The sequence below is a fragment of the Microcebus murinus genome, chromosome 15 (assembly GCF_040939455.1).
Source record: "Microcebus murinus isolate Inina chromosome 15, M.murinus_Inina_mat1.0, whole genome shotgun sequence".
Lineage (NCBI taxonomy): Eukaryota > Metazoa > Chordata > Mammalia > Primates > Cheirogaleidae > Microcebus > Microcebus murinus.
Genome location: NC_134118.1, coordinates 38251785 through 38270147, shown reverse-complemented (window position 1 = coordinate 38270147; position 18363 = coordinate 38251785). Strand labels below are relative to the sequence as shown.

The 18363-nt window shown below is 34.6% G+C and overlaps 1 protein-coding gene across 10 annotated transcripts in view; it reads right to left on the bottom strand.

Moving 5' to 3' along the window:
* The window catches only part of LRBA (LPS responsive beige-like anchor protein), a 635991-nt gene that overhangs the window by 464154 nt on the left and 153474 nt on the right, over positions 1-18363 (bottom strand). For 9 of the 10 annotated variants that reach the window (XM_076010592.1, XM_076010588.1, XM_076010587.1 and 6 more), the window contains exons 23-29: positions 15148-16212; positions 14017-14195; positions 13008-13161; positions 12414-12594; positions 9016-9137; positions 8447-8554; positions 1696-1855 (exon numbers count right to left, since the gene is read on the bottom strand). In XM_076010592.1, coding sequence (XP_075866707.1) covers positions 1696-1855; positions 8447-8554; positions 9016-9137; positions 12414-12594; positions 13008-13161; positions 14017-14195; positions 15148-16212 — 1969 coding nt within the window. Of the gene's footprint in view, positions 1-1695; positions 1856-8446; positions 8555-9015; positions 9138-12413; positions 12595-13007; positions 13162-14016; positions 14196-15147; positions 16213-17040; positions 17097-18363 lie in introns of those variants that run through there. The other variant, XM_012783726.2, reaches the window with a different exon arrangement.

Below are 18363 nucleotides of genomic sequence, written 5' to 3'. Positions count from 1 at the left end.
GGCCTTACGGAGACAGAGAGGCTCTCCAAACTAATGGAAGAAAACAGGAATTCAGTTGAGAGCAAGTGTGAAGGCCTTAAACATATAACCACAGCTCAGTTGTTTCAGTCAGTCCCAGTTCTTGGAGAACCCCCACTTTGGCACTAGATAAATGTGTAGAAAAGCCATCTTGGACTTTTCAGCTGCAGGAAACATAATCTGAAACAGGAATGAACCATCCCCACTGCCCAAATCTAACTCATCCTCACTGTCCAAATCCAACCCCTCCTCTTCCTCCAGAATCATGAAAATGAGATGAAAATAGTGGTGGTCTTAATTAAGCTTCAAGGTAATATATCACACAACAATACATAACTAAAACAGTGGCTTTCCTTGCCCTCTGTTCAGTTTTTTCTTTTCTTTAGCATTTTTACCACCTTCTAAAATACTATAACAATTTATTTATTACATGTACTTATTTTCTATCTCCTCCTGCTAGAATATAAACTCATGAGGGCAAAGACTGTTTTTTTGTTTTGTTCAAGAATATTCTCAAATACTGACTAGGTACTGAATGAACATTGATTAAATAATAAATGGCCTCTTTGAGTGGTAGCTACTTCTATAACTGCAATAGTTACTTATCTAACTACATTTCTATAACTTACAGTTACTTTTAAAACTCCAATTATTACAGTTAATTATTAATAAGTCTATCTCTGATAAGAGAATATGAGTTAGTTATTCTTTGCAACAGATGCTGAAGTCAATAAAAATTTTCAACCCTTTATTTATAAAGGATATCAATTTTTTTTCTTTTTGAGACAGAGTCTTACTCTGTTGCCCCAGGTAGAGTGCCATGGCATCAGCCTAGCTCACAGCAACCTCAAACTCCTGGGCTCAAGCGATCCTTCTGCCTCAGCCTCCCGAGTAGCTACTACAAGCATGTACCAAAATGCCTGGCTAATATTTTCTATATATTTTTAGTTGGCCAATTAATTTCTTTCTATTTTTAGTAGAGACGGAGTCTCACTCTTGCTCAGGCTGGTTTCGAACTCCTGACCTTGAGTAATCCACTCACCTCAGCCTCCCAGAGTGTTAGGATTACAGCCACCGTGCCCGGCCAAGGATATCAATTTTTAACTTATCTTCTAATTAAATGGTTCATTTAAAGAACAAAAATCGGCCGGGCGCTGTGGCTCACGCCTGTAATCCTAGCTCTTGGGAGGCTGAGGCGGGCGGATTGCTCAAGGTCAGGAGTTCAAAACCAGCCTGAGCAAGAGCCAGACCCCGTCTCTACTATAAATAGAAAGAAATTAATTGGCCAACTGATATATATATAAAAAATTAGCCGGGCATGGTGGCGCATGCCTGTAGTCCCAGCTACCCGGGAGGCTGAGGCAGAAGGATCACTCGAGCCCAGGAGTTTGAGGTTGCTGTGAGCTAGGCTGATGCCACGGCACTCACTCTAGCCTGGGCAACAAAGTGAGACTCTGTCTCAAAAAAAAAAAAAAAAAAAAAAAAGAACAAAAATCATCTCCCAATTGCAATTAATTACATATACTTAAAAGAAATTAATATATTTAGTTATTAATAAAAATAAATATATGCTCTTGCTTTATATACACAAATATGGATTTAAATTCCAGAATCAATATTTTAACTATCATAAGTTGGTTGCATTTTGCTTAAACTTTGGATATAGAGGAAACTTACCAGGGAGTGATATATTCCCATTTTCAGTGCCAGTTTCCTTCAATGACTGGTTATGCCGTTCATTTTGGGGTTCCAAAATGTCTCTGTACTTAGAGACCATAAGAACAGAGATAAAGTATACAACTGCCAAGGCTAAGAATTGAGCTTGTTTGCTATCCTCCTGGGAAAAGATAAAAATTGTTGATCATGCCACCATTCAATAATGTGATTTAATTTTCTTTTATATCATAATATTTAAAAATAAAAGATATACACAAATATTTCAATTATAATATAGAAATAATACATTATTGCTTACATAAATTAATAAACTTATTAATAAAGTCACCTGAACAAAGATTAGGCAAAGTCTCTTGGAAAAATATCTTTACTTAAGTTTTATACTTGAAAAACACGGAAAGAAAGAAAATAGTTCATTTTTTAAAGTAACACAATATAAAGAGATATGTCTTAATATACATTATAACAGTAATCAAATAAGTAGTAATTATAACTATGAGAATTACTGATTATTTTTACTTCTAATCATAAAATTAAAATATGTAAACTATCACAATGACAACTGTGCTAAAAGATATACAACAAGGAGAAAAAATTTAGGATATCAGACACAGAACAGGATTGCCAAAAAAATTATTGAGAGTATTTTTAACAATACAGACAAACACATGAAAATATAATGTTTGCCAGAGAGAAAAAGACAAACTAGACTAACTTCTTGAAGGGGCTAAGATTCTATACTAGCCCTATAGTCAACTATATATCTGTACATTAATAACCTCTTAATATAATCAAATTCTCCATCTTCAAGGGGATCCTACCCACATAACTGTTCTGACAACTTTTCAAAATAGGTTTGAACTTATTTAAAGAAAAAACTCAAATCTGTAAATCAAATCCAGAATACTAAAGACACCTCAATTAGAAGATAATGCTAAAAGAAAACAAGGAACATTGTTGCCTAGTAGATCAATACAGACATATCTCAGAGATACTGTGGATTTGCTACCAGACCACAGCAATATAGCAAGTCACACAAGTTTGTGGTTTCCCAATGCAAACAAAAGTTATGTGTATACTATACTGTAGTCTATTAAGTATGCAACAGCATTATGTGGACCAAAAAAAAAAAAAACACCAATGAACATACTTTCATTAAGAAAATATTGCTAAAAAATGGTAACAATTATCTGAGCCTTTGGTGAGTTAGAATCTTTTTTTCCTGGTGGAGGGTATTGCCCTTGCTTTTCAATTAAATATGTTAAATAACATTAATATGTTTCAATTAAATATGTTCAAAATGTTGATGGCTGCCAACCAATCATGGGGTTGGTTGCTGAAGACTGGGATTGCTGTGGCAATTTGGTAAAGTAAGATAACAAGGAATTTTGTTCCTTGAAGAGTCACATCAACTGACTCTTCCATTCACAAAAGATTTCTCTGTAATACGTGATGCTGTTTGATAGCATTTCACCCACACTAAAACTTCTTTAAAATTTGAGTCAATCCTCTCAAATTCTGTAGCTGCTTTATCAACTAAGTTTATGCAAAATTCTAAAGCCTTTGTGGTCATTTCAACAATGTCAACAGCATCTTCACCAGGAGTAGATTCTCTCTCAAGAAACCACTTTCTTGCTCATCCATAGGAAGCAAATACTGGCCAGGCACACTGGCTCACACCTGCAATCACAGCATTTTGGGAGGCCAAGCTGTCAGTATCACTTGAGGCCAGCAGTTCGAGATCAGCCTGGGAAAAATAGTTAACAAGACCCCAACTATACAAAAATAAAAACATTAGCAAAAAAATAAGAAAAGGAAGCAAATCGACATTTGTTCAAGTTTTATCATGAGACTGCAGCAATTCAGTGACCTTTCAGGCTCTACTTCTAATTTAAGTTCTCTTGCTATTTCTACCATAATGTTCTTTTTTTTGAGACAGAGTCTCGCTTTGTTGCCCATGCTGGAGTGCCGTGGCATCAGCCTAGCTCACAGCAACCTCAAACTCCTGGGCTCAAGAAATCCTACTGCCTCAGCCTCCTGAGTAGCTGGGACTACAGGCATGTGCCACCATGCCCAGATAATTTTTTCTATATAATTTTATTTGGCCAATTAATTTCTTTCTATTTTTAGTGGAGACAGGGTCTTGCTCTTCCTCAGGCTGGTTTCGAACTCCTGACCCTTGAGTGATCCACCCACCTCAGCCTCCCAGAGTGCTAGGATTACAGGCATGAGCCACTGCGCCCAGCCCACAAATGTTCTTAATGGCATCTAGAATGGTGAATCCTTTCCAGGGAGATTCCTTAATTCATGGGCTGCAGAATCAATGTGTTAGCAGGCATGAAAACAATAGGAATATCCTTGTACCACTCCATCAGAGCTCTTGGGTAACCAAATGCACTGTCAATGAGCAGTGATATTTTGAAAGGAATCTTTTTTCCTGAGTAGTAGGTCTCAACAGTGGGCTTAAAATATTCAGTAAACCATGCTATAAACAGATGTACTGTCACGTAGGCTTTGCTGTTCCACTGATAAGAACACAGGCAGAGTAAATTTAGCATAATTCTTAAGGGTCCTAGGATTTCCGAATGGTAAGTAAGAATTGGCTTCAACTTAAACTTAGAGTCAGCAGCTGCTTAGCTCCTAATAAAAGTTAGCCTGTCCTTTGAAATTTTCAAGCTAGGTATAAAGTCCTATGTGACATCTTCTTTCAACAGAAGACTGTTTCATCTACATTGAAAATCCATTGTTGAATTTAGCCACCTTTATCAAGGATCTTAGCTACATCTTCTGGATAACCTGCTGCCGCTTCTAATCACTACTTGCTACTTTATCTTGCATTTTTATGTTATGGAGACAGTGTCTTTCCTTAAACTTCATGAACCAACCAACCTCTACTAGCCTCCGACTCTTCTTCTATACCTTGCCTTCACAGAATTGGAAAGAGTGAGGGTCTTGCTTTGGATTAGGTTTTGGCTTTAAGTGAATGTTATGGCTGGTTTGATCTTCTATTCAGACCTCTAAAACTTTCTACATATCAGCAGTAAGGATGTTTTACTTTCTTATCATTCATGTGTTAACTGGAATAGCACTTTTAATTTTCTTTCAGAACTTTTCCTTTGCATTCACAACTCGGCTAAATGTTTGGCATAAGAGGCCTAACTTTTGGCCTGTCTAGGCTTTCAACATGTCTTCCTCACTAAGCTTAATCATTTCTGGCTTTTGATTTAAAGTGAGAGATATGTGACTCTTCCTTTCACTTGAATATTAGAAGCCATTGTAAGAATATTAGTTGGCCTAATTTCAACACTGTTGTTACACAGGGAATAAAGAGGCCCAAGGAGAGGATAAGGGATGAGGGAACCACCAGTTGGTAAAGCAGCCAAAACACAAACAACATTTATCAATTAAGTTTGCTGTCTTATATGGGTGTGGTTCATGGAGCCCTAAAACTTACAATAATAATAATAATGATCACTAACCACAAATCACTATAACAGATATAATAATAATGGAAAAGTTTGAAATATCATGAGAATTACCAAAATGGGAATTAGAGACACCAAGTGAGCACATGCTGTCAAATAAATGGCGCTGACAGAACTGCTTGATGCAGGGTTACCACAAACTATCAATTTGTAAAAATGCAATATCTGTAATAACCAATAAAACAATAAAATGAGGTATGCCACTAAATGAAAACTAACAAAATAGGCTCTATAGTTCCATGGTTAGAGCACTGGGCTTGTATTTAATGAATAGAAATTAATGGTACAAATGAGACTAAAAGTTAACAATTAATGTCAAAAGTTTAGATACAATCAATATCAGGAAAAAATAAGATATCAGACTTTACCTGAACATATCCACTTAATGCAATTCTCAGACATATTTGCAACCTGACAAAATCTATGGTATTTGTAGGTTCATGTGTAACAACTTCTTAGTTTAATAGGAAAAGATAAATGTATACTTTTTCCTTTTTTATTAACCATCTCTTTTCTCTAGACATGTCCATGTGTGTCACACAATTCTACCATGTATTGTAACTGCTGCTAAGGATATTAGTATTAAAAATATAGCCAAATAATTTATTTGGTCTTAACTTCTTAACCTGTTATGAACTATTTATGCCTATCTAAAGCCCATTAATATATTTAATGCTTATTAACTATTATACTATATGAAATTTATAATGTATACCTGTATACATTATATAAATGTATACTACAAATCAAAAATATTCCATAAATCTTTATATCTATATCCTAACTCCTGAAATAGGGTTGTTTCCAATTATAGCTGTCATTCATTGAATACTTATTTAAGTCATACACTGTGCTATATACTTTATATATATTCATAGCAAATTTGAACAAGATAAAGCTTAGAGAAGTAACTTACCTAAGGGTAGAAAGCTTGTAAAAAAGCAAATCTGAACTCAAATTAGAGTGATTAAAAACCTTAGCTCTTAACCTCAGGGTAATCATTTCTTTTAACCTCCAATCTTAGGTCTTTTTCATCAAGGGTTCCTTATGCTAGAAGAGGCTAAACTCAGGGAGGTAATTAGGAGAATAGAGTCTTTTCTTTTTTCTAAAACTCCTATAACGTGAATATATAACTTTTATAATTATAAAATATTCAAAATCATCTATTACTTTCAGTAATCATATGGTAAACAAAGCAGATATTCTGATTCTGTTTCCAGGTATTGTGATATAATAACTAGTTAGGAAGTTCTGCAAAAGCCAAATCACACAGAGGCAGTGTGAGGAGTTTGGATTTCATTTTAAGCGCTATGGAAAGGAGAGAATTTTGAAAGCAAGAGTAATATCATGTATTCTAGATTTTTAAGGCCATTCTAAGAATTCCAAAGTTATGGGACAATAGACTCAGAATGTGCCCAACGACAGAAAATGAGGAGAGAAGAAAGCAGCAACATTTGGTCCCAAAATGGACCACAGTCAAAGGGTTCCATGGAAAAAAAGTTGATGGTTTCTTAATTAAAGGAATAACCAGTATTAAAGAAGTGAGATATAGGGAAGCAGTATAGCCATGTGTTTTCAAATCAAAATTTCAAAAATCATAGCCTGAGCACAAGCAAAACCTTGTCTCTACAAAAAATAGAAAAATTAGCCAGATGTGGTGACATGCATCTGCAGTTCCCAACTACTCCAGAGGCTGAGGCAAAAGGGTCCCTTGAGCCCAGGAGTTTGAGGTTGCATGAGCTATGATGACACCACTGCACTCTAGCCCCAGGCAATAGAGTACAGTCCTGTCTCAAAAAAAAAAAAATTGAAGAATCAAATTGCCTAGGTCCTGAACTCACTTCCACCTCTTACTAATTATATGATCTTAAGCACAATAACCAAATATTACTATCTTCCTCATATCTCACAGGATTACTGTGAGAATTAAATGTAGCAATACATATAGAGCATCCAGTATGATGCTTAACACACAATAAGTATTCAATAACTATTAAGTAGTGATAGTACTCCAAATTTTATACATATACAAAAACCCAGTCAAGAACTCAAGAAAGCACTAAACTACTAGAGAAAGAAGAGGGACAAATAAAAATTGAGGTTATAGCCAGGCGCAGTGGCTCACGCTGTAATCCTAGCACTCTGGGAGGCCAAGGTGGGCGGATTGCTCGAGGTCAGGAGTTTGAATCCAGCCTGAGCAAGAGCGAGACCCCATCTCTACTATAAACAGAAAGAAATTAATTGGCCAACTAATATATATAGAAAAAAAAAATTAGCCGGGCATGGTGGCTCATGCCTGTAGTCCCAGCTACTCGGGAGGCTGAGGCAGCAGGATTGCTTGAGCCCAGGAGTTTGAGGTTGCTGTGAGCTAGGCTGATGACATGGCACTCACTCTAGCCTGGGCAACAAAGCAAGGCTCTGTCTCAAAAAAAGTAAAAAATAAAAAAAATAAAAATTGAGATTATAAAGTTTATAATGAATACATATTTTATATTTAGAGCATAGAATACTAAATGTACAGTAAGTATTCAACAAATATTTATTAATGACAATACTCCAAATGCTGGTGAGTGGAATTTCAGATGATTTTATTTTCATCTTATACTTTCCATATGACTTTAAAATTCTACATGAAAATCTGTGATATTCTATATCAAAATCAGCTAAAACAAAACTTTTTCATCTTTAAAAAATTAAAAACACCACACTGAGGGCAACATTTCATTGTGCACCTTCTTATCATATTAGTACACCTTTGAGGGAAAAAATATCCAACATTCAGTAAAATAATATGCCATTCAGAAGTTGAACATTTCATTACATTCAGGGCATGGACTCTGGAGTTTTGAGACTGCTGGGTTTGAATCCTGACTCTTATCATTTACTAGCAACATTAGCCTGGACAAATTACTCAAGCTTTATGTGCCTCAGATTATTCATCTATAAAATGGTAATTACAAAGGTACATAGCTCAAGAACCTGTTGTACTTAATGAGTATATGTTAATATAAACCACTCACATACTCACTATGTAATAATACATTATTCTTCTTGGTATCATTACTCTGTTCTATTAGCTTCCATTACATAGATAATCCTTCATAATATTCAAAGATTCTAAAATCATTGTCAAAAGAAATGGTTTCTAGGACTCCCTTCACTATTGGACTATTTTATATCACAAAGAGTTTTTACTATCAACACTTGGGCCTAAGAGGAAATATGCACCAACTAAGATAGCATGTGAAAGAAATACTGTGACTTACTATGTCTCTGAAAACAACAGCCCTAAGTCGATTAATATCCATGTCTTGTAGAAGCCGATCAAGATCTCTTACTGGAGATATACTACCCATCACAATGTCCACTGGACTCTATTTAAGATAAAAAAAAAATGTATATACATATATGTGTATGTAACACAAACACACATTACACAAATTTTTAAATAAAACATAAACACAGTATTCCAAGAAACAGAAAAGCAGAGCTGTAACATTTCTCTTCCCACTCTGTTCCTGCATGTATATCAACTTTTGGGGGGGAATGGGTGGAAAACAGAGTCATGCAGGAAAAATCGACATATTTGAAGGAAAAGGTATCACAGAAACAAGAAAAGTAAACATTTGGAAAAGTAGACAAGATTAAGTATAAACAAATCTTTACTGGATATTTAAACACAAATATTTGAATGTTACATCCACAGACTAAAATAACTATTTTAGGATCTCTGTCAGATTTATTTAACTTTATGTCAAAATGAACAAGTAATTTAAGATCTTAATTGTAAAATAAGAGTACGCTTTTTAAAAATATAATTATACTGTCTACTTACCTTTGCTGCAGATTTCCCCAAGGGAATAAGGCTTTGCACTGTTTTCAAGCCTTTATCTCCCCTAGTTTTCAGTTGTGCGTGCTGTTGACACTCTAAGCAATTCCTTACTGCTACTGCACATACTATAATGTAAGGAAAAGATTGGGAAAGAAAAGAAAATAACATTTAAGATTATGGAACACATATAAATCATTTTCACAATATGATTTACATAAGATATTCAAAATATATTACCTTTGGCAAATTCCTAAAATGTCCCTAGATTTTATCACCTATTTGTTGTCTGACATTGTTAGCTTCCCTGTTATAGCCTGGTTAAGACCTCGGGAGGCATTATAGCCTAGTGGTCTATATATTAGGGTCTCCTTGAAGAGAACTGGTTCAGGAATCTAAACAGGAGGCTACTATTTCTTAGATCTCACTTAAGGTAGCTGGGGCAATCTTTTATTAAGAAAAATATAGAGAAGAAAAGAATTAAAAGAACAGTAGAAGAAAAAAGAGCAAATCGCATTGCCATGAACTAGTCTAGGATAAAAATCTTCTATTCTCTTCATTAAAGCAAATTAGTTAAACTGGAAACCTTCATGTTTTTCTTATATTGTATCATTAGAGCATGGTATTAATTTAGACTGATGGAGGTATAGCATTTACAGGAAGTTTTATAGATCTAGCATTTACTGGCTTTCATTAAAACTGCTTAGAAAGTAGGGGCAGAAAAGAAAATATACAGTTAAATATATATACTGATTAATATACAGTCCAAAAATTGCCTCTCTAAAGCTCCCACAATCAGGCAGTTGGGTTATTTTAAAGACAACTTAGGTCATGTACACTTGTCCATGAATTGTTTGATACCAGGTAATCATCTCAATTCCCAATCAAAGCTGTAGCACCCAAAGTATTTGAATTGAACAACGATAAGAGAGCAAATAAAAAACAAAATAGCAGGCCGGGCGCGGTGGCTCACGCCTGTAATCCTAGCTCTCTGGGAGGCCGAGGTGGGCGGATTGCTCGAGGTCAGGAGTTCGAAACCAGCCTGAGCAAGAGCAAGACCCCGTCTCTACTATAAATAGAAAGAAATTAATTGGCCAAATAATATATATAGAAAAAATTAGCCGGGCATGGTGGCGCATGCCTGTAGTCCCAGCCACTTGGGAGGCTGAGGCAGAAGGATTGCTCGAGCCCAGGAGTTTGAGGTTGCTGTGAGCTAGGCTGATGCCACGGCACTCACTCTAGCCTAGGCAACAAAGCGAGACTCTGTCTAAAAAAAAAAAAACAAAATAGCAAACTTAAGTGGGGATTTTAAGTATTTCCAGCCTATCATCTGGCTAACAGAGGTAAGAATTTAGAAAGGAAAGTGTTCAGAAAGGAATCAAAAGAGAGCAACAATTAAGTGGGAAGAAAGGAAAGAAGGGACAGGGGAACGAGAGAGAATATAGAATACAACTTTGTCAAATTTGGTATTGGGGCCAGGAAAATATAACTTTTTGTACCACTTGTGTCACAGGTTGCATAAAATCAAATTCATGTCTGCATTACAAAATTTAAACCACATCACATTTACTAGTGTCAATCAGTCTCAAAAATACACATTACTCTTATTGTTACCATCCTACTTTCTAACCCCCAACCTCTGAAAACACCAGGAATGTGGAGACCAGAGGTTAGACATTTGGATTGTTCACCTAGACTACCACACTCTATGAAGTGATCTTGGACACTTTCCAAGTCTCATTTGTATATATTAATATAAGAACAGTTTAGGCTAGGTGTGATGGCTCATGCCTGTAATCTCAGCATTTTGGGAAGTCAAGGCAGGAGGACGTCTTAAGGCCAAAAATTTGAGACCAGCCTGGGCAACAGAGCAAAACTCCGTCTCAAAAAAGAAAAAGAAAACAAAAAAGAACAGAGGATTCTGGGGTATCTTGAATTATCTCTTAATTCTCTTATACAGCTATGAAAATAAGGAAAACAGAGAATTTCCCTAGCTTCAAAATCTAATGACTCTTGAGTAAAGTGAAGCATTTCTGGTACAGCCTTGTAATTTTTAATTCTAGAAATGTACTCCTAGGAAAGGGAAAAAATTTTGAAAATAACATATACAAAAGCAGTAAGTTCTAAATATTTTAATTATATAACTAATAGAAAGTTTAAAGAGGTATACTACAACAGAAAGAGTAGCACTGGTTAGACAAATTATAGTATTCAAATTCCAACTTCACCTATCACAGCTTTTTAGCTACAGGTAAATTTCTTAATTTCTCTGATCTCCAATTTCCTCATGAATAAAAAGAACAAAATGATTACTGACTCACTCTGAAAATCAGCAATGACAAATGACAGTAGTAATAAATGATAGCTTTTGTTATGCTCACCAATTTGAATCTTTCTTAAAATTTTAAAACAACTGTCTATAAATAGCTATAACAAGTTCTTTAGAGCATCCTGGGTCTAAAAGTACTTTAACTAGCATTTTGAATAAAAATAATATCAAAAAGTCTATATACAAAAAATCTACATACAAAAAGGTATATATTAGTTTATGTAACAGATATTCTTCCTAAACATAGAAAAATATTTAATTAACTAATTCGATTTTCTATTTCTGAAGTTGTATTTTCATAGGTGCTTCACTTTTGATCTGTCTTCCTATGGCATGGTTCCTAATGGTTTGCTTCCATTTCTTGGGTCCCCTCTTCTCACCATCTTCCCTTCATTTAATAAGCAAATCATTTAATAAATTCCCTGCATGTAATTTAGAACTACGTACAGGGAACCTTGTGCAAAGAAAAAAATTTTTTGCTTCCCTAAGGAAGTCCAGTTAACACTAAAAGGTCATTTCACATATTTTTACTTTTACAGGAGATTCTGCTCTTCTAGGAAAAGAACAGAGATTTAATGGTTTTTATTAACTACTTTAACAAAGTATCACAGCTTATTCGAATAAAGACAGTACTTGAATGATGCTAATTTAGAATCTTGTTATTCAAGTGTGTTTATAAGAGGAACAGCATCAACATTACCTGGGCCTTGGTAGACAATTTTAGGCCTAATCCCAGACCTATATAATCTAATCTGCATTTTAACAAGATCCTCAAGTGATTCATGTTTATGAATCACCTTAAAATTTCAAAAGTACTACTTTAGAGCAAAAATAGGTTGGTAGAGGCGGGGCTTGCTGACCAGAATCACCTTAGTATAATAGATTTTTCAAAGTATGTCCTTCTCTCCCTATCCAACTTGGCAACTACTAGTATGCACAATACATTAAAAAGAAGCCATATGAGAAACTGGCTAGCACATATTTTCTCACCAACAGAAGAAAGATAATTTTCAATTTAATCTCTGAATTACTGACAACTTTTAAACTCCTATTTTATTGGGTTTTAACAGCTCACCCAGTCGGAGACATTGCCGCAAAATTCCTCCAGATGACATATTTTTTTCAGCTTCAATTTCAGTAAAGCCAAGAGAACTTGCAAATATAAGCACATCCACAAGGCTAATTAGCCTCTGCAAAAATGTCACAGAGGCTTCTATTGAAAGGCCTTGAGTAGGTTCAATATTCTCCAGTTCATGCTGTAAGAAATAGTTTGACATTTACATCTATATTCTGAGAAAAATTTAATTTTACCAGATATTCCCCAAATTTCTAAACTTTGTAAGAGGTCTGGCTTTCAGAAATCTAGTACAACAGCGGTGATTTCCTTATTTCATAAAAAAAAAAAAAAAAAGGTCAATGGTAACATACAGGTGAAACACTGTCAACCATATTCTTCACTAGCTGACTCATCCCTACAGAATCAACATTTTTTTAGTCCTTTCATTCCTGGAACAGATTCTAAGGTCCTTTCAGGTAATTGTAAAAGATCTTGTTGCTTCTGATATACAGCACCTATGATGCATAGTAACCACAACATTCAAGTTTTAGTCAAAAGGATGCATAACACTCATGTTTTCACACCAATTTTATATAGTAATTAAGTCCTTACTGTAGCCGATGTAGCAGCTGAAAGCAATGGCAGTATACCCCCACAAGCCATGACCATATTGTCCATCACTTGAGAGATGAGATGAATTGTGTTGTGTACAAAGATGACATTATCACTGCTATTCACGAAGTCCATAACTGTCTTTGTTGAATGGCTGTCCAAAGATAAATGATGTTTACTGATAAAGCTAAAGAAAGGAAATCACAGTTTGCCTACTTGAGGGGAGGGAGGATAAGAAGGTGCTTTTGTTTCATCTTGAAAACTGAAGAAAGATAATGATGCAGGAGGCATATGGGGAGTGTATACTTCCTGAGAAGAAATAGACCATTCCATATCAGCAGTTACTATCCATGGCCTCCTTCAGTGCTGAAACACATACTATGCATTTTACACTTGATATAAAAAGTTGAAGAAAATTATCCTTTACTGGGAACAAAACTGAGAAGTCATGAGGCAAAAAACTAGGAGGTAAACGATGGTAAATGTGCTATTGAAAATGAATTTTCTACTAACATTTTCTTAGGTAATGCCATAAAATGCTTCTGAACGGAAGAGTCATATACAAATAAAAATAAATTAGGTACTTTTAAAATCATAAACCATACAATGAAGGATAATCTAAAATATACAGATTTTTTAATGCTTAAAAACACATGGGAGACATGGATAATGTTACACTTATCCAATTATATTTTAGCACACCTAGTAATAAACCCATGTATAGACCTACCTTCTGGTGAATTCCATGCTATAAAATATGCTACAAGAAATCTTCAGCAAATTTTTTTACATGAGAGAAATCTCTGGTTTTCAGGTTTTATAATCCAGACAGGGATTCCATTCTTATAATGAAGACTTAAAGTTAATACAGTAAAACTCTACCATAGAATAATTTAAATTTTACTTTTTAACCAAATGTCTGAAATCAATTACAAAATATTTACATAAACTTATTTGAATACAAAGACTAGGTTTATACATATCTTCTAAAATAAACAAATGAACAAACCTTCTCCACATCTGTATATCTGTTTCTATGGAAAATAATAGATCAGTGAGCAAACGTTGATGCATCTGAGACCACCTGAACTCAGGAATACGAAACATAGTAGATCTGGAATCCCTCCTTTGTCCATTAACTGCCTCTGGTGCTATTTCTTGCCCTGGGTGCTCCTGTTGCCTTGACATCTAATATGGAAAATTTAAAAGTAATAAAATAAGTTCAACTCAAAGGAAAGCATTAGAAAAGCTTCTATGTAATTCATCTAATAATCACATTTTAAGACGCTAAATAACAAAATCAGAGAAAAATTATCAATGAGTAGTAACATTAATATTTTAGTACATTTAAACAAAGTTACCAAAATGCTAAACTACCACAACATTAATCAGCTTGGAACCAGGTAAGTATTACCACTACATAACAAAAAATGAAGCAGCACTTCTAAGGTTTGAATCTTAGTATAAAAGAAAGGCAGTATTTATAATCCAGGCAATAACTGGATTATAAATTGGCTACAATAAAGAACAAACAAAAATAAAGGCAATATAATGAAAAATAAGCCAAGAAAAAAAAGGGAGAGAGAGAATAAGAACTGAATAAAGTGGAAAATGACAACATGCTACTAACCCATGTCTCATGAGTCACACTGAGATACTGATAGAGGAGAAGGCTGTGCCTCTAGATCTCATAAAGGCTACTCTCTCTTACAGCCCTTATGGTACAATTTTAAACCATAACATTTTGTAATTAAAGTTATACACTGGCAGGTAGGTACCCCTAGATTTTCTTGGAAAACTAATGTACTATGGCCAGGTTAATCAAATAAAAGGTAACATGCAGGTGTTTTCAATATTTGCTTTATAAAATAAAATAATACCAATCCTGAAACTTGAAAGTGGTAACTTTTAGTAATGCTGTAGGAGAAATAATAAAAAAAATATATATGCCATTTAATGCTCACACTAACTGCCAAACACTGTGCTAATCATCTGATGTAAAATCTTTACATTTATTACATTTATATAATTGCAAATAGGATATGAACCCAATCCAAAATAAAATAAAATGCAAATATATACATTTGCTCTATTTTAACTCAGTGCAAATACTCTTCAAGAAGACAATATATATAATTACCTCAAGCACAGGTCGATGAGGCTGAGGTGCTTCCATGTTTGTACTGGCCTTCAATTCCAATCTCTCAGTATCGGTAGCAACACTAGAAACATCCAACTTGGCAATCTTTTGCTCAGAAGTAGCAGAAGCCTCGAAGGTATTAGCATGACAATCATTAATTAATTTGGTTTCTCCAGCAAGGTTAGTTGTTTTCTTTCCTTCTTCCAGCATCTGACCAGTATCTGATTGAACAACTGTTTCGGAAACAGTAGTTTCTGGTGAGGTAGCTAAAGATGCTGATGCTGTCATAGCCAGGATTCCAGAATCTTTAGAGTCTTGAGTTTCAGTATCGGTTTGCTTTTTAGTAACAGGTTCTTCCCCTTGAAATGTTAATTTGTTATCATTGTTAAACATTTCCAGTCTTTCACTGGCTTCAGATGCAGGTGGAGATAAACTATTATCTTGGAGCTGTGTGGGTAGACTGGCTTCTTCAGTGGGACTACTTTCTACTTTCAGTTCCACATAATCCTCATCTTCCTCTTCCTCCACTATAGATTTATCCAAGAATTCTGGCACCTCTAAAGCATCCTCTTCCGAAGGGGAACTTATGGAAGCAGTTACCTCACTGATGGAAACTGTATCTTTGCCAGTTGTTTTAAAAGAATCAGAGGAAACAGTCACAGCTTCTATTATGTCTGAAGATACTTGTAAGTCACCTGCATTCATTGTCTCATCTGTCAATGTTTCTTCCAAAGTGACTTCATGCAGTAACTCCTGATTTTCTTGCTCAGTTTTCACTTCTTCATCAGATGTATTATGAGTTTGCAGTTCAATGCTGGATGCACATTCTACTGAACTTGTCTTCTCAACACTTGAGTTTCCATCACTATTTCTAGTGAAATGAGGAAAGACAGAAGAATCCTCTGTATCTGACTGCTGAGACCCTACTGAAACATTAACATCCCTGCCAATGTCAGAGACTGCTTGAACTGGACTTGAAGAACAGAGTCCTATTTCTTCAACAAGTTTTCCCTGCTGCTCCCTAAATATATTGGCAAGGTTTTCTTTGTGTATTTCAAAAGTGACCTAGAAAAAAAAAATGTACAAGCAGTTAAAATATGCGTAAGAATTTAACACAGAATTATAAATTACAAAATATAAATATTTTCAACAATTTTCAAATACATAGTATATATAATAAAGTTTAATTTTCCTACATCCTTATTTTGATAGAATTACAAATTAAATATGAGTTAATCACAAAAATCTAAATATTCATAAAAACTATATAGCCAATTTTAATGCTAACAGTTAGCATAGCAGGAAGCCAAAACAAGAACATAATTATTTAGCCTATTCTTAAGATGTATAGGCAAAGAATATATTATACTATCCTACTGGCCTCTATAACTTGTACCAGGAACTAAGTGTGTACCATTGGGAAGTGCTTTATGCACTGGATAGTACATTGTTTCAACTGCAATGAAAACCCATTTCTCTATGATTTGTCCTTAGGAGAGATTTCATTTTAAATATCAGTTATGCTCACTATTTTAGCAGCTCTCCATATAACAATTAAGCTACAAAACCCTTATCTTACTAAGCTAAGGAATACAAATTCTTTTAGCAATGGGAAAAAACCCACCCTTCCTCAAAGGTCAACCATAATTTTTAAAGTTCGAACTGGTCCCAAATATTCTGAAAGTGTCAGTTAATCCACCCATGCATCCATTCATTCCACCTGTATGTAAGTGACTACTATATACTTGGCACTGTGAACATTCCCATATCATGCTTTTGTCTTTTACCCATGTAAATGGAAAAAAATTGAATAGAGGAAAAATTTAAAAAGAATACTATAATTGTTAATGTCACGGGATTTATAATTTTTTTTACCTCTTCAAGGATTATTACCTTATAGCCACCATTGTATGACTTCCACTGGTGTTTTAATGGTGGTACCCTAACCCCCCCCTAAAAAAAAAAAAACAGAAAAAGTACAACTCATCCAGAAAGGAAAAGTATAACTATATTTTATTAATTAAAATTGCTTGTTCCTATAACCTACATTATGATATATATAGTAGATAGAACATTTATTCAATAAATCTTTACTGAGCCCTCATATGAGAGAATGTAAGAGGATAACAAAAGAAAAGCTGACTTTTTTAATGCACAAAAAATCCGTACCATATGCTTTATTGAATCACAGGAGTATATATGGATAAATGGCAAACGAAAGTATAAATGCAGTATACAATGCAAAAATTTCCTTCTGACACAATAGGGTATTTTAATTGACTCATTCTTCATATTGTTCAACAAAAATTTACTGAACATCTACAGTATGCCAGGCACTGTGTGATGCCTGCCTTCCTACAGCTTATACTCTAAAGAGTATATGGGACTGCAGGAACTTCATCAGCACACAGTCAAGATAAACCAAGTACTCATAAGAATACAGGCCTTCCTCGTGTGAGTAAGGTGTCCTCAGGTTTAAAAAAATGTTACAAAAGTGGTTGGTATTTCAATGACATCACCCCCAACCCCCCATCCAATCTGTCCCTTGAGTCAAACTGCTCTAACCCAGATAGACTAATCTGTCTATTACAAAGCTGCCATCCTGGGATGACCCTTCATCTTTATTCTATGCTGTCTCTCCTGTTTCCTACATCTCACATCTTTGTTTTATTCTCTCCTGTGCAGTACATCCTCCAGTGCCTTCTTGAGAAAGACTGCATAAAAACTAAATTTTTTGAGACCTCAAATACCTGAAAATATATTTATTCTAGCATCATACCTGATTAATAGTCAGATTGAGTATAAAACCATAGAGGTTGGAAAATATTTACCTTCAGAATTTGAAATGCTTTCAAAATCCCGAAGTTGGTTGGTTTTTTAATTTCTCTTTAATTTATTCCAAGAGTCTAAAAGCTAAATGGCAATTGAACAAGTATCATTGTTATCTTTTCGGATAGTGTTTTCCTTAAGATATTTGTAACTTTAAAACTGATAATTCCCAATTAATTGCCAGATATTGTTCTAAATTACCCAGCTAACAACTAGTCATTAATCTTCACAATCATTTGATAGCTAATCTATAACTGCTTGTAATGTTTGGAAAGCACTTTTATAAACTGCCAGTTAGAGATACTTATGAGGTAATGGCTATTACATTTCTTTTGCCATTACTTTCAACTTCATTGGCACTCAAATTTACTAATTAGGAGATAAAAG